Source organism: Dasypus novemcinctus, chromosome 8, assembly GCF_030445035.2.
Source record: "Dasypus novemcinctus isolate mDasNov1 chromosome 8, mDasNov1.1.hap2, whole genome shotgun sequence".
Classification (NCBI taxonomy): domain Eukaryota; kingdom Metazoa; phylum Chordata; class Mammalia; order Cingulata; family Dasypodidae; genus Dasypus; species Dasypus novemcinctus.
Window position 1 is genome coordinate 123457195 of NC_080680.1, and position 23764 is coordinate 123480958.

At 55.3% G+C, this 23764-nt stretch overlaps 1 protein-coding gene across 1 annotated transcript in view; it reads left to right on the forward strand.

Moving 5' to 3' along the window:
• The window catches only part of GABBR2 (gamma-aminobutyric acid type B receptor subunit 2), a 367202-nt gene that overhangs the window by 172563 nt on the left and 170875 nt on the right, over positions 1 to 23764 (forward strand). The window contains exon 4 of the mRNA XM_058302623.1: positions 17230 to 17331. Coding sequence (XP_058158606.1) covers positions 17230 to 17331 — 102 coding nt within the window. The remainder of the gene's footprint in view (positions 1 to 17229; positions 17332 to 23764) is intronic.

A 23764-nucleotide genomic window follows, 5' to 3' on the forward strand; every position in this document is an offset into this window, starting at 1 on the left:
TTATGGACTCTGATTCTATTTATTGGCTTTCTAATTTATTTGCTTCCTGCTTTTATCTTTATTAATATCTTCCTTCCTTAATTATGTTTGTTTTGCCATTATTTTTTTTAACTTCTTGATTTGCATACGTGTTACTCATTTTTGGTTACTATTAAATTCATTTAAGCCCATAAATTTGGTTTTTTATTACAGCTTTGGTCAAATCCTCTACTTGCAGCTAATATCTCATTCTCATTAGAATAAAAATATTCTATAATTGCATTTTAAGTTTGAAATATTAGGCTTCTACTTCTGTAAGTACCAACTTAAAAATGCAATACTATCTACTGTAAGCTACAGAAATTGGCACACTTAATTACTCCCCATCCCTCATCACCACTTATTTTATATTGTTATAATCTGAGATTCTTATTCCATTTAATTCTTTGTTTTGGATATCCTTTTTCAGCTGTTATTTGAGATATTGGTTTTACATTGAAACTGTATTAACAATGACTTTAATATTCAGATCCATATTTATATGGCTGCAGCAGCTATTGACATAGCTTTCATGAGTTGTTTCTTTTGATTTCTCACTCTACAGCCTGTATATATCTTTGAGTAATGTTTTTCAATTAGGTATATGGGTTTTGTATCGACTATGCCATTGCAGAGATCACAGTTTCTCTCTGTTTTTCCTCTGTGAATGATAAGTTATCTAAGTATAGATTCCTATGCTCGTAATACTTGTCTTCAAATCTCTATAGACATGACATCAGTCTTGTCATGATATCTGATGCAGTCTGATTTGGTTCTTTTGTAGATAGGTTTTTTTTCTTTATTTCATCCTGTGCTAGAAGCCTGTAGGAGTCTTTCTCTATCCTTGAAATTAAAAAACAAAAAGTAGTGCATGTCCAATTATTTCTTGTTTTGTCTAAAATATGGTTACCGATTTATTTGGAGAATCATGTCTTCCGATCTCAAACGTTTTCTTCTATTATATCTTTGATTATTACTCTTTTGTTCTGGTATCTCTTTTAGAAATACAGTAATTCACAATGAGTCCTTGTTGTTTATTCTCCATGTTATTTTCTGTCTGATCATTTTTTTCTCAGTCCTTGGCCTCTCTTTCTGAGCGAACATCTCAAGGTTTTCTTCTACAACATCTATCAGTTTTCTACAACAAGTTCTGCTCTTTACTCCTCCTAATTGCGTCTTAAAATTTTTGTAACATTGTTCACTTCCTGCTGTTATTATCTTAACTGTGCCAGATTTCTTTTATTTTTCATCTCTTTTACTGCATATGCCATTTCTTACATCGTGGAGTCCGGGTTTTCTTTTATCTCCTTGATGTACAAAACAGACGCTACACATACTTCTGTTTCCTGTAGCAAACCTGCATGGGAAGTGTGCTCTTCTTTTTCCTGCATGCTTTGTGTGTTTCCTTGTTTCAGGAAGGCTCCATCGGTGCCATGCGAGGTCTAGGCCTTTCTCGATCTGCCGTTGGCAGGTGGCATGGCTCATTCCGCCTCGGACTCCCTCGTGGTGGTGTCCAGGTGCCATTAGACTCTTTACTCTGATATCAATGTGGAAGACTGGATATGACATTTCTTGTTACAGATCCAGGGTCTGGCCACCTGGAAGGGCTGGGGACACTTTTGTGCCGTGAGCATTTCTTTTCTCTGAGGTTTCTTCACTGAGCTTGTTGACCCAGCTGCTCTGGGTGGTCCCTTCTGCCTCTGACCCCCTCCCTTGTTCTCCTGACCGCTACTTTATACCCTACCAGAAAAGTCAGTTTGGGTAGAGTAAGGGCTGAATTTTAAGAGACAAAATTGTAAATATTTCAGACTAAAATATGGGAGTACATTTTTATTACATTGGAAAGGAACAATTTAAGACCAGAAAATCATTTATTATATGAGAAAAGATCAATAAACCGGATAATATTAAAATGCATAGTTTTTATCACAAAAAAGTGGAAGGTCAAAGCACAACATAGCAGAAGTTCTGCAAATCTATGAGGACAAAATCACGCAGCCCATCATAAACATGGCAAAATACTTAAGAAGGAGCTTCTCTAGTAGAAATCCAGGTGTCCTGGGGACACGGGATTTGGAGAGGCCTTGCTCCTTCATGGACGCAGTGGGCCAGCCCCTCCCCAAGTCTGCTCGGTGAGGGGTGGGCTCCTCGTGGTGGGCTCCGTGCCCCTCCTGCAGCCCGCCCGTACTCAGAGGTGGCGAGGTGGGCTGCGGCAACACCTCCAACTTCGCTCTCCCAGCGAGGAGAGGTGTGAGTCAGCCCTCGCTCGGGCCCCGCTGGCACCGCAGCCAGCAGCAGTTCCTCAGAGTCGGTGGCATGTGGATGGCACTCTTGCCCAGTTGCCATCGCTGAAGCAGATTCCCCCCTATTTTTAAACTCCCTTGCTCCTCGCTGTCACTTTCCGAAGGCGGTGGCTGAGGTGGGAGTTGGACATCTGTGCGTAGCTCTCCATCTTCCCCCGGAGTTTCGAAGCTCACATAGTTACCAGATGCCTTAGCTGCCTGCGGTTGCCGTGAAAAAGTCCCACAAACTGGGCGGCTTAAAACGACAGAAACGGACGTCCTCCCAGCTCTGGAGGCTGAACTCAAGGTGCCTGCAGGGCCGTGCCCCCTCTGAAGCCTGCAGGGAGCCCCCTTCCTGCCCCTGCCAGCGCCCGGCTGCCTGGCACGGCCCTGGGCATCCCTGGGCTTGCGGCTGCCTTCCACCGCTGCCCCCTCCCCCGTGTCTGTCTGTCCTCCTCCTCTTGTAAGGACGCCAGGCCTGTTGGGTTAGGGCCCTCCCTTCTCCAGGTCGGTATCGTCTTAACTAGTCCCATTGTGGGGCCACGGGTTAGGACTTGAGCGCGTCTTTCTCGAGGGCCCGGGCCGGCCCTGGCACCGCGCAGCGTGCTCTGATGTGCAGGTGGCCAAGGACCCTCGTGCGTGGCCTGGCTTCATCTCAGCCGGCTTCGGCTTTTCCCGGGCATCGTTCCTCTCGCTCTCGGGGGTCAGCTCAGCCTCTCTTGTTAAGATGGGCCGTTCTGAGTGTTGTTGGGGGGGGAGAGGGAGGGGGGGTGGGGATGAATGGGACCTCACATATATATTTTTAATGTAATATTATTACAAAGTCAATAATAAAATAAAAAAAAAAAAAAAAAAAAAAAAGATGGGCCATTCTCCCGCCCAGCACCGCGCCGCCAGCCTCTGGGCAGGGAGCGCCGCCCCTCACCCGTCGCCGGAGCCCGCCCTGACCCCCAGGCCGCCTCCCGTCCCCAGCCGCGCTGCCGGAGTCGCCCGCATCCGCTTTTCTCCGCCACAGTGAGGCCCTGCAGGGGGAAAAGGAGGAGACGCTGTCCCCTTGGTGCCAAGCCCCCGGCCCTTCCTGAGCCTCGAGTTTCAGTCGGGAGCCGTCCCGCTCCTCCCTGCACGCCCGGGTCCCCCTGCGTCAGCGGCCGTGGGCAGCGGGTGGGGAGGGGTGCGCAGAGGCTCCCCATGTCGCTGCTTGGCCGCCCGGGACGACAGCACACGGCTGGGCTCTCCCGCTGTGTCTGAGAACAGCTGCCTCCGCCCCCCTGGGCCGTCACCCAGAGCCCCCCGTCTGCTCCTCCCGGAGGTGATGGAAGGAATCCTCCCCCTCGGGGCCCTGCAGCTCTCGGTCATGTCTACAGGAAACACTAGCTGGTCTGGGCACCGTCGTCCCAAATTTGCTCTTGGGAGCTGAAAGGGGATGGGGTGGGGGCACGATTTGGGTTCAGGCCCTGGCCAAATCCATCCACCCCTTTCAGTGGAGGAAGCGTTACTGGAACACACGCCTGCCCGTTCTTTGGCGTGTTGTCCACGGGGCTTTTGTCTTATGAGGCCAGAGTTGAGGAGAGGGAGAGACTGGCTTGGCCCACGAGTCCTAACACGTGTGCTCTCTGGCCCTTTAGCAAAGAAGTTTGCCGATCCCTGGTTCAGCGCAAGGGCTGCGGAAAGAGCTAGACCTGCCGTTCCACCCCAGGCTCACTGCCTCAGAGCTGTGTGACCTGAGAAGGGGACTCTGCCTCTCTGAACCTCACTTAGCTGTCCCGTGAAAAGGCCATAGGATATACCTTTTGGGTTTATATCAAGGCCGCAAGGGGCACGATCCTGCAGGGGAGGGGCCGCCATTTGTCTCGCCCTTTCCCACCAGCACAGACGTGAGAGGCCTTCTCCGTTGTTTCTCTCTGGCTTCCTTTCTGGAGTGTTCTGGCCTTTCTCTCTAGAAAGCCTTCATCTTCTCCCACGCCCTAGAGCACAGATGCTCCAAGCCAAACCCCCTCCTTGGAATGCCTCGCAGATGCGCGGGGCCATCAGCCTCTTTCCTGCGTTCAGCAGCACTGGGGGCCTCTGGCCCCCCAGGATTTCGCAGCCCCGGGTCAGATGACTCTAACCATAACCTTTGGTCGCCTTTGGAAAATTCCACTTGGACTCTGCAGAGGAAACACCTGCTCCCTGGAGCCCCGGGTCCTGCCCCTGGGAAGACACTTCTAAAACCTGCTGAGCGTAGCACAGCTCTAGGCCCTGCCGCCCGACTGGCGGCCTGCTCAGCACTTTGGCACTGTGTCCGTCCCGGATGCGCTCAGCTCACCTGGCCCTGCAGCTCCCTTGGGGCTACGCACTCAGCACCTCCACGGGCTCCAGGTGATGGGAAGGGTGGACGGTCCTCCTGACCTTGATGCTGGCCAGAGCTCAGCTCCTTTCTGAGCAGCCTCCCCCCATCCTTCCTCGTCTGGCAGCGCCGAGGCTGGGGCACCCCTGGGGCCCCTGGGCCACGCACTGCAGCAGATTCAGAGGGTGCTTCCCGGTGACTCCAGGACAGGGCCAGGAAAGAGTGGGCCCCAAGAGGGCAGCAGAGGGTGCTCACGTTCAGAGGACAGGCGCAGCTCGTTTCAGAATCTAGGAGGACTTCCTGGAGGGGAGGGGCTTGAAGGCTGAGAGTAGAGCGTGAGTGTGAACGTGGTGGTGAAAATGAATTACAAAGACAGTCGATCTGTTCCTTAAAGTCTCCGTGAACATCGAAGTTGAACCCCGCTCCTGGGGGAAATACAGGGCTAGGTTCCCGGGCGCCCCTGGCCCCGGCGTTTCGTCATCTGACCGATGCCTCGCCTGGCTTTGTGCGTTTCTGTTTAGAGGCGCCCTCTTTAATCCAGGGCGTTGATTCATTAACGCCACTCACCGCCAGCAGCTCTCTAACTTGTGCCTGAACGAAGCTCGTCTCACGAATTTTCTCCCTAAGGTACATCACACCCTTCTAGTCCTTGGGAAACTAGACGGCACTTCAGCACCGCACTTGGGAGCCGTTTAAAACAAAAATCACCAAGTGAACTTTAGAGAGAAGGAAAGTTCTTGAATGTGGAATCTGGGACTACAGAGCAGGGCGGGGTGGAGGTTGTGAGTGAGGACAGTGGGCGCCGAGCCGCCCCGAGAATTTAAACCAGCTGGTGGGTGCGCTGGGAACGGGGTAGCTTGTATTGCTCTCCTCAGACTCTCTGAAGTTTAGCTCTAACTTTTGTTGGGCCAGCAGGAACCGGTCGGAGTTACCCCGTACATCCCACCACGGGAGAACCCCGGGGCCCGCGGCTGCCTTCTGCCGAGTTCCGTGGGCCTTCTGCATGGGGAGTGTGTTTTCGGGGTCACCAGCTCTGCCTGCCGCACAGCAGGGGCTCCCTCTGCAGCGCCCCTGGCTGGGGTGGGGGAGCCCGGCACCCACCCACCGCCTCCTCCGCGGTCGCCCTCCCACTCTTTTTGCCCTTCCCTGGGTGTGCCCTGCACTGCTCTCCGTCCCTCTCCAGAATGTCCCGGCTGCTGGCCCTGGGGACGTGGGGGACCCCTCACCCCCACCCCTCCAGAGCCCCCTGTGCAGGCAGACCCTCGAGGGAAGGAGCACGCTGGGCCCTCCTTCTGCGGGGCCTGCGGGTGCCCACCGAACCTCTCCTGGCCCCCACCCTCTCTGCGGGCTTAGGGACCCAGCAAGGCCTCCCTCGCACCCGGCCCCTCCCTGCCCCGGGGCCCTGCGCGGCTCCTCCTGGTAAACCGGGGATGGAAGTGGCACCTGCTCTGTAAGGCCGTGGAGACAGTGGGGCTCACTCGGTGAGTCCTGGCCTGTCTCCACGGCCTGTGTCCTCCCCGGGGGCCTGGAGCAGGAGGGGGGAGTGGGGGGACCAGGGGAGGGGGCAGGGCAGCTGGGTCTCCTGGCTGAAGGCGGCCACCCCTTCCGCTCCTCCCCTCACCCCGCCCGGAATCTGGAGCCCTGGAGGAGGAAGGCCGGTCCAGGTGGAGAAGGGGGGGTGCCCATGTGGGGAAGTGGGGGCGTCAGGGCAGCACCCCAGAGCCCTGCACCAAGAGCCTGCCTTGGAAGGGAGCAGGAAGGGAAGCTGCAGGGAAGACGTACAGAGCTGCGCGGGCACGAGGGGTCTCCCCTCCACAAGGCCGCCAGCCACCCACACCTGTCCATTACTACAGGGGCCTGCGACCTCTGTCCTGGTTGGGGTGCAGCTCTGAGGCCCCGAGAGCTGCCTCGGGGATCCAGCAGCCAACCTGCCACACCTTCTGCTGCCTGAACCCCTTCCAGAACAGCCCCGCTTCTGCTTGCACACCTGCGGTGATGGGGAGCTCACTCCCTTCCAGGGAAGACTCTCCCATCCTCAGTTTGCTCTCCTGCTAGAAGTTCTGCGTCCGGAGCCACTGGAATCAGTGCCCTGGTGGCTCCCCCGCTGTCGTCCTGGCACGTGCCCTCGTCTGGATGACAGGCCCATGCGGAGGTGCGGGCAGAGTCCCGGTCACGATCCCTGCTTCTCCACGCGGCCCCTCCCCTTCCCTCAGCCGTTCCCCGAGTGACGAGGTGGGGCTCGGGGGGCCGGCGAGCTGCTTTGAATCCTGCTTTCTACAGTGCTCTCAGGCGGCGTTTCTTTCATGTGTCTCCTCTGTTTTGGTGTCAGAGATGCAGTTCGCCTGTCGTTGATTTCCTGGAGAGGTTTGCGTTCCTCGGCTTAACTGGCTAATACCCTTGTTTTACGAATATCCAAATATTTTTGGAAGTACTGGTTGTGTCCCTGGAGTCTGCTGCAGTTAAAGCCGGGGGCGCTGGGTCCAAAGACAAGCAGCGGGGGGCTGAGAGCTCATTGCGTTGCCCCCGCCCCGAGCCCCCTTGTAGCTGACTTCCCCGATGGGGAGGAGGGCGCCTGGGGAAACGGCAGCCCAGGGAGGACTGCCGGGGGGGGGGTCCAAATGGGGGGCTTTGCACGTTTAGGGGGCTGGGGCCTGATCCTCCTCCCCAGGCAGGTGGGCGTCGAGTGGCCTCCCAGGGCATTCTCCATTTAGCCGGGGACGGTGGCCCTGAGCTCGGGGTGGGCGTCACTGTGGCTTGGGCATGAGGGGCAGCTTTCTGGAGGGCGGGGGTGTCTGAGGATGGGGCGAAGCCTGTGCTTTTTTGGGACGTCTAAGGCCGGCTGATGGGAGGAGGGGCCTGAGGGCCAGGCAGCCCCGTGCTCTCGAGCCATCTGCCCCACCCCATGGGGTCTGAAACCGCCGTGGCCCTGCCTGGGGCCCTGGAGGAGCATGCCCGGGCCTGGGGGAGGGCCACTGGCCTGCAGGCTTTCTCCCCGCCCCGGAAGGGCCACCTTCACGCGGTGATGGCCTTGTGCAAAAGGAGGCATCTCGGGTGGGCGCTGGGTGTGGGGGCCCGTCCGCTCAGGCCAGCTCTGCCAGCTGGAGTCCCCGTCCCCAGCCGCCATGTGGCAGACGCCCGCCAGCAGGAGGGAGGTGTGAGGATGGCGGGCCACAGCTCTCGATGTGAGTGGGTGGGCAGAGCTCGGGCACGGGACACCCCCCTCCGCTGGGCGGGCGCAGCAAGTCCTCGGTGCACGTTTTGTCCATTCTCTCCCGCCCACCTGGTTCGGGGACCCCTGTACACGCCAGGCACGACACCAGGCGCTGGGACTGAATCAGACAAACCTTGCGCCCCAGAGCTGCTGTTTTAGTGGGCAAGGGGCATCCCAGCCCCAGCATCCCCCAGCACCCCCTGCCCTGAAGGTCAGCGAGCTGGACTCCCGGGCGCTGAAGCCCCCAGCTGGCCCCAGCCCTGCGGCGCCCAGACCTCTGCTCGTGTGCCCGCTCGCGGTGGTCCTGGGGCAGGGAGACAGATGGAATATTGGTGGGACAGACAAGCAGCCAGGAAGGAGAGGGAAAGCCCGGCGTTCCGCCCCGGCGGCCCCCCGCCGTGACCGAGGGGACGTGGACTGGACAGCCACGGCTTCTCCGTGGGAACGTGGCCTACGACAGGCAAGCAGCAAGGTCCCGGGGCCCCCGGGGCTCGCGGGGTGCACGTGTGTGCAGACTGCACGGGCTCACGGCGGCATAGAGAGATCCCCACAGGGACCAGCCAGGGTCTAACACGGGCCTGCAAGTGTCACGTATGATCCCACACCCGAAGACATGTTTGCTTAGGTACACGCCCTTTTCTAGATGCCTCACTTATATTCAGCTCTAGTTACAGGATTTTTGTTTGTTTTAAAGGCGGTAATGGGGATTGAACCCAGGGCCTCAAACAAGGGAAGCAGGTGCTCAACCACTGGGCTCCCTCCACTCCCTGGTTAGAGGTTATTAAGCACTAACTTCTTTTTAGACATTTGAACCCCAGGTGGCTTCCTTTCTCGAGAGGCATGCTTGCTTCAGTGGGGGTGCAGCATTGGGAGGCGGAACTGCAGCCACGTGGCTTCACTGCTGGGAGACACGCATGCCCCAGTCTTTGAGAGACCCCAGTGCTGCGCAGCGCCATCCTGGAAGTTAAGCTCAGGAAGGCCAGGAGTGAGGGCAGGCGCGCTTGCTCTCCTGGAACCCCAGACGGTGGTGGTGAAGGGCGGAGCTCCTCTCCAGCATCCCAGCCAGCTTGTGCTTGTATACCTCTCATGACAGGGAGGTCACTCTCTACCAAGGCCACCTTTTCCATCACCAGGAAGTTCTTTGGGCCCAAATCTGCCCTCTTGAACCGTCTGCCGCAGGGGCGTCCAGCCCCAGGCCGCCCTTTCTTGCTTGACAGCTCTTGTCTTTTTTTCCCCTCTGATTTGCTCGTTGTTTGCGCTTGTTGTCTGCTCATTGTTTTTGCTTGTTGTCTGCTCATTGTCTGTCTGTTTTTTCTTTAGGAGGCATCAGGAACTGAATCTAGGACCCATATGGAAGGTGGCGCTCAAGTGTTTGAGCCACATGTGTTCCCTCCTACTTTTGTTTCTGCTCATTGTCTGCTCATTGTTGGGGTTTTTTTTGGTTTTTTTTGTTTTTGTTTTGAGGTATTGGGGTCAAGAATTGAACCTGGGACCTTGTAAGTAGGAAGTGAGCACTCAACACTGAGCCATATCAGCTCCCCATCTGCCTGTTGTTTTTGCTATTGTTTGCTTGTTGTTTTTTCTCGTTGTCTCCTTGTTGTTTTCGCTCATTGTCTGCTTATTGTTTTTGCTCGATGTCTGCTGGTTGCTTGTTTATATTCTTTAGGAGGCACCGGGAACCAAACCCATGTGGGAGGCAGGCGCCCAACTGCTTGAGCCACATCACTCCTCCTCTTTGGTCTTTGAAGTCAGACATCACTTCCTGCCTAGGTCTGCTCTTCTCTGGGCCAATTTGTTAATTAGCTTAAATTACTGGCAGTTCCTGGGGAGCTCCAGCCCCAGTAAAAGTGACCTGAATTATTCAAAGATCTGAGTGTTTCCAGTGCCTGTTTATCTAATTAGCATCTTAACGACAGCGGTGCCCTCTGCCTTAATGAGCCACGTTTTAGCACGTTCCATATTTTAATGGATTTTACTTGAATGAACTGTTTAATCAAGTAAAGACACATTTCATGAATGAAGGAAAGTAAATCTATAATTACACCTTTTAGTCAGGTAAGAGGAGTGACATTTCAGCACAATCCCGGGCTATATATAGCAAGTGCATTTGAATGACAAAGTAGGTTACCTCGGCTTCCATAGGGGAGCTGGGAATTCGCTCTACTCTCAAGTTCATTTCGTAGCCTAATTAGAATTTTCCAAGAGTTGTAGAGTGCATGTGGTGCGAACCTGGTTCTCCCCATTGCCGCCTGGATTTCAGCCTTTCTGGAAGATTCCTCGGCTGACGCAGTGGCCTTTGTGGGGAAGGCATTTGGGGACCCCTGAAGCCCAGTGTCCTGGGGCGTCCCTGTGACCTCCCGTCACTGGCCGTCAGCTTCACTTTCTCCGTCAGGGACACGTGGCTGGAGCGCGGTACTTGTAGCCATACTGTTCTGCTTCTCTCCCCTTCTTTCTTTCTCTCCGTTCTTCTTGCTGTGTGGTCAGGATTGTCTCATGGTGCTGGGGGACAGGTGTGGAAGGATCTGGAAATTACCGTGAGCTGCGCCTATTAGAGGGGGTGGAGGAGGGGAGGGACCCCAGCTGCAAAGAAAGCCGGTGGCCTGGGTCGGGGACACTGGGCAGCGGTGACTTGGGCGTTTATTTTAGGGCAGAAGCTCTGATTTAACTGGTTTACCATGCAGCTGGGGCATCGGGATTTTAATGCTTCCGGGTGATTCTGAAGTTCAGCCCTGGACGCCTGGAGAAAACTCAGCTCCGGCCGAGATCTTCACTCCAGCCTCGTGAGACACCCTGGGCCGAACCGCCTGGCAACATGGCGCCCCAATTCCTGACGCACTGAAGTGGCGTCGGATCGTACCTACTTATCATTTTAAGCCGCTAAATTTTGGGGTAATTTGTTACACAGCGATAGGTGACTAATACAGATAATTAGTTGCCCTGTTGCATCCCCAAGTCGGTCACTTCTTGCCACTTCCACCACCTCCTCAGGCAGGCTCTCGACTCTCACCTGGGTGACGGCTGCAGCAGCCCCCTCCCTGGCCTCCTGTCACTCCGAGACCCCCATCACCACCACCCTCTGCAGGGGGTCCCACAGCGGCCTGAGGGATGGGTCCAAAACGTAGTTCTGATCACGTGAGCCCACCACGTGGACTTCTGTGATGGCTCTCCGTTGTGCTTAGGCTGCAGAGCCGAGTCTTCAGCCTGAATTTACGGCCCTCAGGGCTGCCCCCCCCCCGCCCCCACCTCTGCTTTCTCCTGCCATTCCCCCCACCTTGCCCCACCCCGGCCCTGGCGCTTCGTGAGCTCAGCTGGGGACTGCTGGCTTCCCCTGCGCATGCTGCTCGGCCCGACTCCTCCCTGCCCGCTCCTGGCCTGAGGCTGCCCCCTCTGAACACGAGTGGGAGGTGAATGCACATTCCCACGGCAGTCAAGGGACCAGCGCTTCCCGCTCCCCCTGCCCAGACCCCGGGACGGTGGGGGCGGGGGTGCTCATAGTCAGAGCCCAAGTGTCACCTCCCGCTGTGCGTGAACAGAGGTGTCAGCTTCAAGGGTGGAGGGAGGGAGGGAGGGAGGGGTGGCTGGACAAAGAGCAGGAGGGAGGGAGGGATGGAGGAAGGATGAATGGAGGGAGGGAGGGAGGGAAGGTCAGTGGATCGGTGGGGGGACTGGAGGGAGGGGAACTGTGTGGGTTGATGGGACTGTCAGGAACAAACGGCGCCTCGTTTGGAAAAAGCAGGGCGCCGAGGGGCTGTCCGGGAAGTTCTGAGGTGGGATTTCAGCCCCAGGAAGGAAACAAGAGCCCGAAGGGCCCAGAGTGGGGCATGAGCTCGGAGAAGGCGCCTGGGCTGGCTCCTGGGGAAGGACCCCCGGCCCCAGCCCCGAGCCCCTTCCATCGCCTTGAGGCAGGGCGGAGCGCGGTCAGAGCTGGGGGGTGCGGGCTGCAGGGGCAGCGAGTTGCGGGGGGCACAGCCTGGCAGGGCCTGCAGATACAGTCCCAGATTTCGAAGCAGGGAGGGCGTGAACAGAGCAGGCCGGCCCGCGGGACGGGGGGCGCGAGCCCGGGGGGCGTCCAGTGCGCGGGGGGGCCCCGCTGCGCTGGGCACCTGCTGGTGTTGGACGGGCAGGGGAAGGGGCTGCGTGGCCTCCTCGGGGGCGGTGGGACGGGGTGGACATGGGTCCCATGACACAAGCTGTGCTGGGCGAGAAACTCCTCCCAAGCAGCCCCCCCCAGCCCCCTCCCGGCCGCGAGAGCTCACCGGGGCTCTCCCCACCCCTGTTCCCTGCATCCGGGCTGGTAAGGAAGGACACGTCCCTGAGCCTGCGACCAGCGGGGAGGCAGGTGTCTGCAGACCCCGCCACCTGACGGCGCTCTCCCGCTGCTGGCCTGAGCGGCTCCGCTCCCCGCCCCTGCTTCACGGCTTCTCGCCGCCGAGTCTGCGTTCAGCGGGGGAATTCTTGGATTCGGAACTCTGCTTCCCAAGGCTAAGCGGGAGAGCCGTCATCACGCTCCCCTTTCTGACCTTTATGCAACCCGGACCCCATAATGATGCCCCCGCAAGGGTCCTGGCGACTGTCCTAGCAACCCCCCTCAAGCTTGAGCCACTTTGTCACCGTCCCCGATAGAGGGCAGCTGTAACTGAGCCCAGCACTCTGCGTATGGTCTGAGATGGACAGGGCAGAGGAGTGCTGTCCCCTCCTTCATTCTAGGGGTGATACCTTTTGAAATGTGGTCCTGTTCCCACTCATGCTTTTGGCAGTTGCCTTACTCCACTGACAAATTCTGGTCTCCTAAGCAAGGAAAACAAATCTAAGTCGTTTAAAAAAGAACTTTTCACACTGTTGCCAGACGTACCCTGCTACCTTTACCGACGGCGGTCCTCAGGCGTCAGCAGGCATCAGAATCTTCTGGGGGCTGATGAGAACACAGATTGTGGGCCTCCCCCCAGGCGTCTGAGTCTGCAGATCTGGGGTGGGACCTGAGAATCTGCATTTCTAGCAAGTTCCTCGGTGACCAGACTTCGAGAAGCACCCCTTTAGGGACCCACTTTCTACGTGACCTTTGGGTCCCAGTCCACACCAGGTCTTGAAAAAAGAAATCAGCGGCTTCTGCCCAAGCTCCTATCTCAGACTGTTTATTCCTGAGCGCAAGAGTTCGGGCCGACTGTGACGTTAGAAGGAGCTCGGGCGCCGAGACCAGCCTCCCTTCTGGTACCGACTGCAGATTTCGGGGGATTCCCCAGACCACCCTCATTCTCTCGAAGGACCCGCAGAGCTCCCCGAAAGCATTAGACTCGTGGTCGTGGTGGGTTGCCGGGAGGAGACAAATCAGCGCTGCCCGAGGAGAACAGCGGCCACGGTCAGGGGCGGGGGACCCAGCGGGAGCTTCCACTGTCCTCTCCTGTGACGCGGGGGCACGTAGCCCTCTGGTGTCTGTACCTGACAAGGCGCACTCGGGGCCATACCCCGGGGACGCTCACCTGCGTCGGTGGCACGGTTTTCACTGGGCAGTTGGGGCTCCGTCAGGTAGAAGTGATTGGTGGGCGGGCTGATTGCCCGTGTGGTTAGTCATGCCCTTACTCGCATTGCTGGACTATCTGGCTAGCCCAAGGGTCCCGGCAAACAGAGATCCCCTTCCGAGAGCCGAGGGCAAAGGCCAGAGCCCTGTGGGTAAGGCACCTGGGCCCTGAGCCGCCTGCTCCTCCCCCTTCCGCTCCCCGTGGAGCTGCTCCGGGGTCGGGGCCTGGCCCCACTGGCTCCGCAGCAGGGACCGTTTCCACCGGCGGCGACCGCGGCCCTGTGAGCTGGCCCTGCAGGCCTGAGCCCCGCTTCCGAGCCCCCCTTCAAGCAGTACCACGTGTCCCCTTCCGGACATCTTCACCCCCCCTTGTCGGCCTGAGTCCCCCCGCTGCAGGCAGGTGAGGCCCCCAGGGGGGCCCTGGCCACACCTCACTTGAATCTGCGTGTGTGTATATTTTCCTTGGGGAGTGTCATGGTTAGAAGCAGTTGGACCCCAGGAAAAGAGATTCTTATAATCAGTCCCTGGGCAGGGATGTACTGTAAGTGGGATCTTCCCGGGAGTGGATCTTAAGTTAGATGGGACCCCTCATTCAGGTGGGTCTTACTCCTCTCACTGGAGTTCTTTATAAGAGAATGAAATTCAGACAGACGGAGAAAGCCAGAGAAGCAAGAGGCTGAAAGCAACAAAACCCGGAGGAGAAGGGAATGCTGTGCCTTGCCATGTGGCCAGGGGCCCGGGACCGCTGGTCGCTGTCTTCAGGAGGAAAGCGTTGCTCCATGATGCCGTGTCCTGGACCTTTTTCTCCGCCTCAACACTGTAAGCTTCTAAGTGAAGTCACTCGCACTGTCCAAAGCCAACCCGTTTTATAGATCTGCTTTTGAGCAGCTTTAGCAAAGTAGAGCGGGGAGCAAGGGCTGCTCATTTTCCAGATCATGTTTCTGCTTTTGTAATGGAGGTGAAGAGAAGAACAGGATTCGCTTAAGAGAAATGCAGTGTATCGCTATTTTTGCTTTGTAGCTGCTCAAACAAATGCTATACAGTAGGCTCCTTCAACAACAGGAATTTATGGGCTCTCAGTTTTGAGGCTGGAGATGCCCGAAATGGAGACGTCAGCAAGGTGATGCCTTCGCCCTCAAGACTGGCCTTCTGCAGCTGGCTGCGCTCATCCTTGTCCTTGGCTCATCCAGCACATGGCCGTGCACCTGCCGGCACCTTCTCCTTTCTCTTCGGGTTCTGTTGACTGCCAGCTCCTTCCAGTGGCTTCTTTCTCTGTCTGACTTCCATCCTACCTATAAAGGACTCTGTGAATCTGAATGACAGACCAGCCTGATTCAGTGGCCCCCTGGCCTGGCTTTCCATGTGGACAGACCGAGACTCAAGAGCAGCTGAGACGCACAGGTTCTATGGTCATGGCAGATGGAGTTCAGTGCCATGTCAGTTGGCCCTACTTTGGAGTTTGTGTTTCTGTGTGATGGAGCTGGCCTCAGATCTGATCTTTGTCCACAAGCCTCTCCTGTTACTTTTATTGGATCTGTGGTTGGTGCTGGGGTTTAGTGTATACCCAGGGGACCTGAATCTCTGGACTGACCATGTGATAGCCAGGCCCTGAGTCTCAGCAGACTTACAACTCCTACATTCTGGTTTATTGGACTTACTCCACTCAGCTAACATGGAGGTGAAGAAGGTCAACCACCACACCAGGGAGCGAAGAGTGTCTACAACTGAAAACAGGGGAATTGCACCCAGCATCCATGTAGAATCAAAGCCCCCTCTTGATATAGATGTGGAGTGGACACAACCATTCTAAGGTCCACAGGATGGAGGAATAGAGTATGGATTAGAGTGGACTTACTGATATTCTATTCATGAACTATTGTGATTAGTAATCGAAGAAAATGCAGCATTGGTGTGGAGAAAGTGGCCATAGTGGCTGCTGGGGGTAGGGAGTGGGAGGAAGAGATGTGATATGGGGACACTTTCGGGGGTTGGAGTTGTCCTGGGTGTGCTGCAGGGACAGTTACTGGACATTGTATGTCCTCCCATGGCCCACTGGGTGGACTGTGGGAGAGTGTGGGCTATGATGTGGACCATTGACCATGAGGTGCAGCGGTGCTCAGAGATGTATTCACCAAATGCAGTGAATGTCTCATGATGATGGAGGAGGTTGTTGTTATGGGGGGAGAAGTGGGGCGAAGGGGGTGGGGGGTATATGGGGACACATATTTTTTGAATGTAACATTAAAAGAATAAATAAAGACAAAAAAAAAAGAGCAGCTGAGAGTAAAAGGAGAGCTGGGCCGGACTCCGCAGTGCACTGGCTGCGACGCCGTGCCAGTGGGGAGGGCCCAAGCACACATTTTCCATCGTTAATAGTGGCTGTTGCACGGAAGTGATGGCAGCACCTCACCTGCCGCCAAAAAGCATTTGTGGTGGCAGAAATAAAAATCAGTTTTTTTCAATCAACTGGTTCCCCATCTCCAATCAAAAAACTAATCATGGACAAGGTTCACCTTGGAGCGTGGCGGTTCCTTTGTTTAAAAAAAACAAAACCATTCATCACGACGTAGCTCAAGTGTTCAGAAAAGCGCAACGTGAAATTACGAACACCTATAGACTCACTACCCAGAATTAATCAATGTTCACATTTTGCTCCACTGGCTCCCAAGGACTTTGAAAGAAATACAGCATGGCGGCTGTGCTGGAAACCCCGTGTTCCCTGGCGCGGTGGAGGCCGCCCCGGGGCCACCATGCTTTTCTGCAACATTTAGAGCTGAATCATTCAAGGGCTTGGATACGTAGGGAGGACCCACCAAGTGTTGCCACGAGAAGTGCTTCTAAGGATCATCTTTCCAAGAGGAAGAAACAGAGGCCCCAGGAGGACAAGGTCAGACGAGAGCTCAAGGACACAAGCGTGTCAGTGCCGAGCTGGGCCTGGAACCTCGGCCCCTGGGCCCCCGCCCAGGTCCTTCTGCTCAGAGGTGCAGTCCAGGTTCCATTGCTTTACGTCGGAGGCGCCGAGTCAAGACCCCCGGGTAGATACGAACCTCACCTTGGTTTGGTGTGGTCTTTGCTTTTTAAAAGTTTGTGTGTGTTTGTTTTTAAATAGAATCAACATTTTAAAATGGGAGCTTTATATTTTTCAAAAATCTGATTTTCTTTCTCAAACATCAGAAGGTCTGGTGACCCTTAGCCCATGTTCTGCCGTGTTGTGATTGGACCCAAGTAGCAACTGCCTTCTTTTAGATGGGGTAAATGGTTGACATTTTGCCACAGTCCCCACTATTCCCTAATACCTTCCACCCAGGCTGCTTCACTCACTGGCTGGCCCCAGTGAGCACTGGCTTCTGCTTTCCAGCTCATGGTCATTCTAGGTACCTGCTGACATGGCTTTTTGTCCCCCTGGTTCTTGCCTCTATTCTGCATTGTCTCTCTGGATGTTGCGGCTATTTCTTCACACCAGATACGGTGCCTTATTATTTACTTACACTGTGCAGTGTTATTTCCTTATGCTAGTAAATAATAGGGCACAATATCAAGGGAGATGTTATGGGTCATCTGATTTGGAGACAGCCTGATGCAGCCAGAAGTACAACATAAAGCTGGGACTTGGTGCCAGTCTTGACTCTCCCAGGAGCTTCCTGGGTAGCCTTAGGCACGCCCCTTCCCTCTCTGGTCCCCTCTGCCTGCGTGTCCGGTGCAGAGGGGCAGGGGAGACCGGGGGAGCCCCAAGGCCACCCAGGGTGTCCTGGATCATAGTGAAGGACAAACTCCCCCCCTCGCGGGGTTGGCGGAGTGGAGCCAACGCCTCGCTCTTTAGGGCCGTTTCCCAGGGCAGGCCCCCAGCACCCACCCTCTGCTTTCTTTTTATCGACAGGTGAGGAACGACCTGACCGGGGTCCTGTACGGCGAGGACATTGAGATTTCGGACACTGAAAGCTTCTCCAACGACCCCTGCACCAGCGTCAAAAAGCTTAAGGTACGTGCAGCTGACCCAGCCCCAACGATGGACCGGTGGGCTCCCTGGTGCCCCCGGGATGCGAGAGAGCCTCAGGACCACCTGCCTCACCTCCTTCCCAGCCTCTCAGACCGGGGGAGAAACGCCCGTGAGTTGGCACCCGTGGGCTCTTCGTTGCCCACCGCATTTAGAGCTTCCCTGGTGATTCTCTTCCTCTCAGCCTGAGAAGCAAGCAGGGCCCGTGCTGTGAGCGTTTCTACTCTCAGGAGTCTCGGAGAGAGGAATGGTGTCACGCAAGGCCCGCAGCCAGGAAGGGTCCTTACTGGGATCGGAACCGCAGGCTGCCACCACCCCCCCGGTCCCCCCAGAGACAGTGACTCTAGGGACAGAAAGGTTCAACCGGAAGCCTCTCTAGCTGCAAACGAGACTCTCACTTTCATTTGTCCATTACTTGGGGCACACTTTCTCAAACGCCTTTTATCTGCCAGAACTAGGAAACATCCCTCCTGCCCTTGTCCTCGGGTGGCTCCCAGGCTAGCTCTCCGGTGAAACAGGAACAAAGGGTACGTGATTCATCCGCCAGCAGAGAGGAAGAGCAGTTCAGAGGCGTTTCCGCTGGGCCTGCAGGAGTCCAGCGGGTGGGGAGTGGGGATCCGAGGGCAGGGCGGGCATGCTCCCCAGGGCACACATGGATGCGGAGGTAGCAGGGGCAGGTGCGGGGGGCATGCTAAGGCTGGAAGCAGAGTCTGGAGCCAGCTCCAGGAGCCTGGAAGGCCAGCTGAGGAGTTGGGTCTTTTATCCTGAGGGCAGTGGTTGCTGCTGGAAGCTTGCGAGTGGATACGGACACATTGAGAGCTTGACCCTCCTCTTTCCCTCTCTGTCATACGTGGAGTGAGGCATGTATCCCCCAGAAGGCATGTTCAAGGCTTAATCCTGTTCCAGGTCTCTGGACAGGACTAAAAACAGTTTAACAGACTCTAGAATCAGTTAAACTGTTTCTTCTACACCATGTGCAGCAACACAGGGCTTGGCACAAGAGAGATGTTTGATGAAGTCTTGTTGGATGGATGGCTGGATGGTTGGATGGTGGAGGGATGGTTGGATGGTGGATGGATGAATGGTTGGATGATGGACGTGTAGATGGATGGAGGGAGGGATGACTGGATGGATGGATGGTGGATGGTTGATGGGTGGATGGATGGTGGATGGTGGATGGGTGGATGGATGGTGGATGGTGGATGGGTAGATGGATGGTAGATGGTGGATGGTGGATGGGTGGATGGACGGTGGATGGTGGATGGTGGATGGATGGTGGATGGTGGATGGGTGGTGGATGGGTGGATGAGTGGAGGGATGGTTGGATGGTGGATGTGTAGATGGATGGAGGGAGGGATGACTGGATGGATGGATGGGTGGATGGTGGGTGGATGGTGGATGGGTGGATGGATGGGTGGATGGTGGATGGGTGGATGGATGGTGGATGGTGGATGGATGGATGGATGGATGGGTGGATGGTGGATGGGTGGATGGATGGTGGATGGTGGATGGATGGTGGATGGGTGGGGAGATGGATGGATGGATGAAATATGTTAAGGTGAGTCAGGATGAAGGCTCATTTGTGAATAGGTCTTCAAAGATCCTATTTAGATGAAGTCAAACTGCAACAGGGCAGGTCTTAATCCATATGACAAGAGGCCTTATAAAGAGAGGAAATTTGGACTAAGTGAGTCAGATGAAGCCCAAAGTAGAAAAAGCGAGAGAGGGAGGCAGGGGGAGAAGGAATTGTCATGATGGACTCCAGGAAAGAGCATGTCCATCCTGCCAACACCTTGACTTTGGACTTCTAGCCTCCCAAATCGTGAGCCAGTGGATTCCTGTTAAGCCAACCATGTGAGCTATTTGTCATAGCAGCCCCGGCAGACTTAAACTCTCACATTTAAAGTTGCTGCAGAGACTCCCGATGCCACCTACTGACGGGTCCCTCCTGTCTTGGGCCGACTGGACCACAGGTTGCCTTGGTGGAAGCAGGTGTCTGTTTACAGCCCCTGCTTTCCAAACCCCTCAGTTCACAGGTGACGAGACCGAGGCCCTGGGACAGGGGACAGGGGGAGCCAAGCCACATTCATGCTCAGCACAGCCTGGGAGCCTCATCAGATGAGGGGTCGGGGTGCTGCAGCCCCCAAAGCCAGATGGGACCTGCCCAGGCTTCCTCTACAGAGCCGCCCCGAGGCTGTGCGGTCCAAGGGTTGAGCCAGCAGAGGACAGGGTGGCACAGATGCTGGCTCCACGGGAGCACCTGAGCTGGGGGTGGGCGCGGAGGTGGTGGGCGGCGCGGTGTGAGTTCCCCTATCGCCCTGGTGCCTCCCCAGGCAGCCCCTTGAAATAGCTCCCTGCGTCGGCCCAGGGGAGCTCTGCTGCCCTTCAGGTTTAAAGAGCCTTCACGGGCACGGGGTGAAAGTCTGCGGGCCTTCAGGAAGGGCGCAGCGCTGCGCTACCCACCCCCGCCGGCGTCGGTAATAACGCGCGGAGGCGTGAGCTCAAGGGCTCCGGATCTGCAGAGCCCGCCGCCTGCTCGGGCCCCCTCGGCCCTCCTGGAAGCCGTGCGCAGCTGGGACCGTTCACCCAGCTGGAGAGGGGCGGGTGCCGCCCCACGCAGCTGCAGCGCCCAGAAGCGGTCCCAGCAGCACTCCACCGGGAAGAGCAGGGGCAGGACGGCATGTGCGGCCTGCCGGCCCGCGCTCCCCCACCGGGGTCTTCTCCCCAGACCTCTGCTTGGTGCCTTCTCCGGGCGCCCGAGTCTGTGCCCACCTGCCCCCACACCCCGTCCTGGGAGCTTTCCCCAGACGCCTTCTCGGAAACTGGAATGCCTGCCCTCGCTCTGCCTCTTCCTCTCTGCTGCCACCGTGTTCTCCACTCAGGGATCGCCATCGAGGTTGAATTGTGACCTGCGAGAAAGAACAGTTGACATCCTGACCCTCGGGATCTGCAGACGTGGCCTTGTTTGGAAACAGGGCCACTGCAGGTGGACTCAGGCCAGTTAAAACGAGGTCAGACTGGAGGAGGGCGGGCCCTCGATCCAGTACCACGGGGGCCGTAGGAGAAGGGGAGATGCGGGTGCCGAGACAGACATGGGCGAGAGCGCCACAGGACAGCAGAGGCCAAGAACGCCCTGCACGGCCGGCAAGCCATGAGGAAGGCAGGGACCAGAGGTGCGGGTCTCAGGCCTGTGGCCTCCGGAACTGAGACAAGTCACGCGTGTAGCGTGAAGCCACCGCTACGTGGCCTTGGTTCCTGCGCCCGGCCCACCGCTCCTTCTGCCTCCTCGTTTGCTGTCCTCCATCTTCTCTCGCTGGAATGGGAGCTCCAGGGACAAAGTTTTCCATCTGTCTTGGCCACCGCTTCCTTCCCCGGACCCTGGAACCCAAGCCTGATTTTCTCAATTATTTGCTGAGTGTGTAAAAGGAAATCCCAGGTTGGGACAGAAAACACCACGTGGGACACGTGGCCAAAGTCGTCGGGGACAAAGAGGAGACAGTCACTTCTGGAAAGCTCAGAGGAAAAGCAACTCTCTGATTTACTGAGGGATGAGATGAAGCAGGAGCTGCAGAGGACGAGGGAAGAAAACAGAGTATCAAGTAGCAGAATGAAAATCTGTGTTGGAGCCAATAGAGAGCAGAGCTAATGGAAGGAAAAGAAAAATCAATAACGCGGAGGACAAACCTGAGATGCTTTTCCAGAGTTCGCAGGAAATGGTCGAAGAGATCAATCCAGTGAGAGAAAAGTGAAGAGCTGTGGAGGCTGGAGGGGGATGCCCGGAGAGGAAACGTCCAAAGGGAAAATCAAAACTGCTGCCCCGGCGGCGGCACGCACACACCCTGCAGATTCTGATCTCCAGTTCTGTTCTGCAGTAAAAGGGGCTCTTTGGAGAAGCGGCTGATTCTAAGCCTGGGGCAGGAGGCACACCACGTGCCTGGAATGGGACGCCCACGTGCAGGAGAGTGCTCAGAGAAGGCCACCGTGAGGGGCAAATGGCAAAGGGACACGGGAGCCAACTGAAAAATCCCCCCAATGACCAAAGTGGAAGGATTTGAGCATCAAAGGAGTGAAATGGTATTAGATTATAACCCAACATATATAGTCAATGTCCGTGAGTCCACACTGATACAATAACGATGATCGGTTATTAATCTTAATAATTAGTATGATGTATTAGTAATTTTAAAGCTTATATATAATAATGATGATGCCATAAATAAATATGAGAGAATAGACAAATCTCCCATGCAGAAGAATTCCAAATAATTCACGTGGATGCTCCACCCTCGAGGAGTTGGAGCACAGTTTCCCACTTCTTATGGGAAAAAAAAATCTCTCGACAGAGGAGACGCCTACCTGAGCCAGGTGAGCAAGGCCAGTGTCGGCCCTGACACGCCACGTTGCTAGCCTGGCCCCTGGACGGGATGGGATGAGAAGGGCACTGTGCCTCTGTGGTCTTCTTCCCCGATGCCTGTAGCCTCAGGCTCATTAGGAGAAAAACATCACACAAATCTTAATTGAGGGACATTCTACAAAACACCTGACCATGCCTCAAAACTGCCAAAGTCATGGAAAATAAGGGAAGTCTGAGAAACTGCCATAGCCAAGAGCAGCCTAAGGAGGCATGATGGCTACAGGCAATGCCAGGCTGAGCTTCTGGAGCAGGAAAGAAGACAGGAGGTAGTCAGTAGGATGTCTGAATTAAGTATGGACTTTAGTTAATAATGCATTAATGTCAGCTCACCGACTGTAACGAATGTACTGCACTCATGTAAGAGGTGCGCGATAGGGAAGCTGCATGTGGCTCATGTAGGAACCCTCCATTCATCTTTGCAGTTCTCTGGTAAGCCTAAGACCACTCTCAAATCAAACGTTAGCTTAAAATTTTTGAAAAAAGAAGAGACAAGTGTAAGCAGTCTCGAGAGAGACCTGCGGGACTGAACCACGTAATGCTGCCGACGTTCAGCCGGTTTTGAACTGCAGCATCGGTGACTTCACTGGCCTGACCCAACTCCGTGCAGACCGGCCAGGCTTTCTGCATCCCAGCCAAACCGGTGGAAAGAAAACCATCCTTGGCCACATTTTTTGGCAAAAGTTTTGAAATAACATAAAGGGGCGGAATCTTAAAAATATCAAGGTCAGAAAGCAAACAAATTTCCTGCATAGTTACAAAACCCCAGCCATCCTCGGACTCCTTCCAGCACTGCATCCCAGAGATGAGGGAGCAACTGGGAGACATGCTCCGACGTGTGAGGCTCAGACGAGGAAGCAGCCACGAGCCCTCCTTGCTGTTAGGCGTCAGCCAGCAGCAGTGCTGGCGGGCTCAGGGCCCAGGTCCTGGGAGAAAGGGCTGAGCAGGGACCACCGGAAGCTGTGGAAACAGAACTAAGGCTCAACACTGTTGAGTCTCCTTATGTGGAGTAGCTACTGTCTGTAAAGAGCCACAAACCCTGAACTAGCCACTGTTGAACCATTGCCCTGGGGGAGTACAGGGTGAGGCTCCTGGGAACCCCTGGTCCTGCTTGCATGGGCTTATCAATACATAGCCTTGTTTTATGCATGTTTCTGTTTAAAGACACCTTATCTCATTCCTAGCATTGATCCATTAATGTGGGTGTCACAGCCAGCAGTCCTGTAGCACTCAGGCCTGAACGAAGCTGATCTGACACACATATTTTCTCCGTAAGCACATCCGAGCCTTCTTGCACTTAGGAACGCTAGACAGCACTTCGGCACCACGCTTGAGGCCATTTTAAGCTGTGGCATCACCAACTGAAAACACAAAAATGAGACAAGTCAGCACGAAATAGGCTGCAGAAAGGACACTTGTTTCCAGCATGAGAGTAGAAACCAGAAAGCAGAGCGCCGCCTCGTTCAGTCTCAAGTGTGGAATGTGCACAGAGGGTGACTCTGATTTTTTGCTGCTCTGCAAAACTTTTCTGATGACCATGAAGTTGCTACTAGTATTGATTTTGTGGTTACAGATAAATCTTAGCGAGTAGGTGATTTTGCAAATATGGTATCTACTAACAATGAGGAGCTACTGTAATTGTTGTAAAAGTGTTTACAGGTGCAAAAATTATTTTTGAAAGCATATATGCATATACTGCAAAAAAAGATACCATAATGCCCTAAATCACTGAGATGTAAAAATCCAAATTCTATTAACAGCCCCTGAGAAGTGGGGAAGTTAAAAAAAATGGGTGCTGGGAAGCAGATGTGTCTCAAGTGGGTGAGCACTTGCTTCCCACACATGAGGTCCCAGGTTCAATCCCTGGCACCTCCTAAAAACAAAACAAATGAAAAACTACTCTCGTTGGGTAGCAGATGTAGCTCAGGGATTGAGTGCCTGCTTCCCATGTATGAAGTCCTGGGTGCCTCCTAAAAATTTTTAAAAAGATGCTAAACTCCTGGTCTT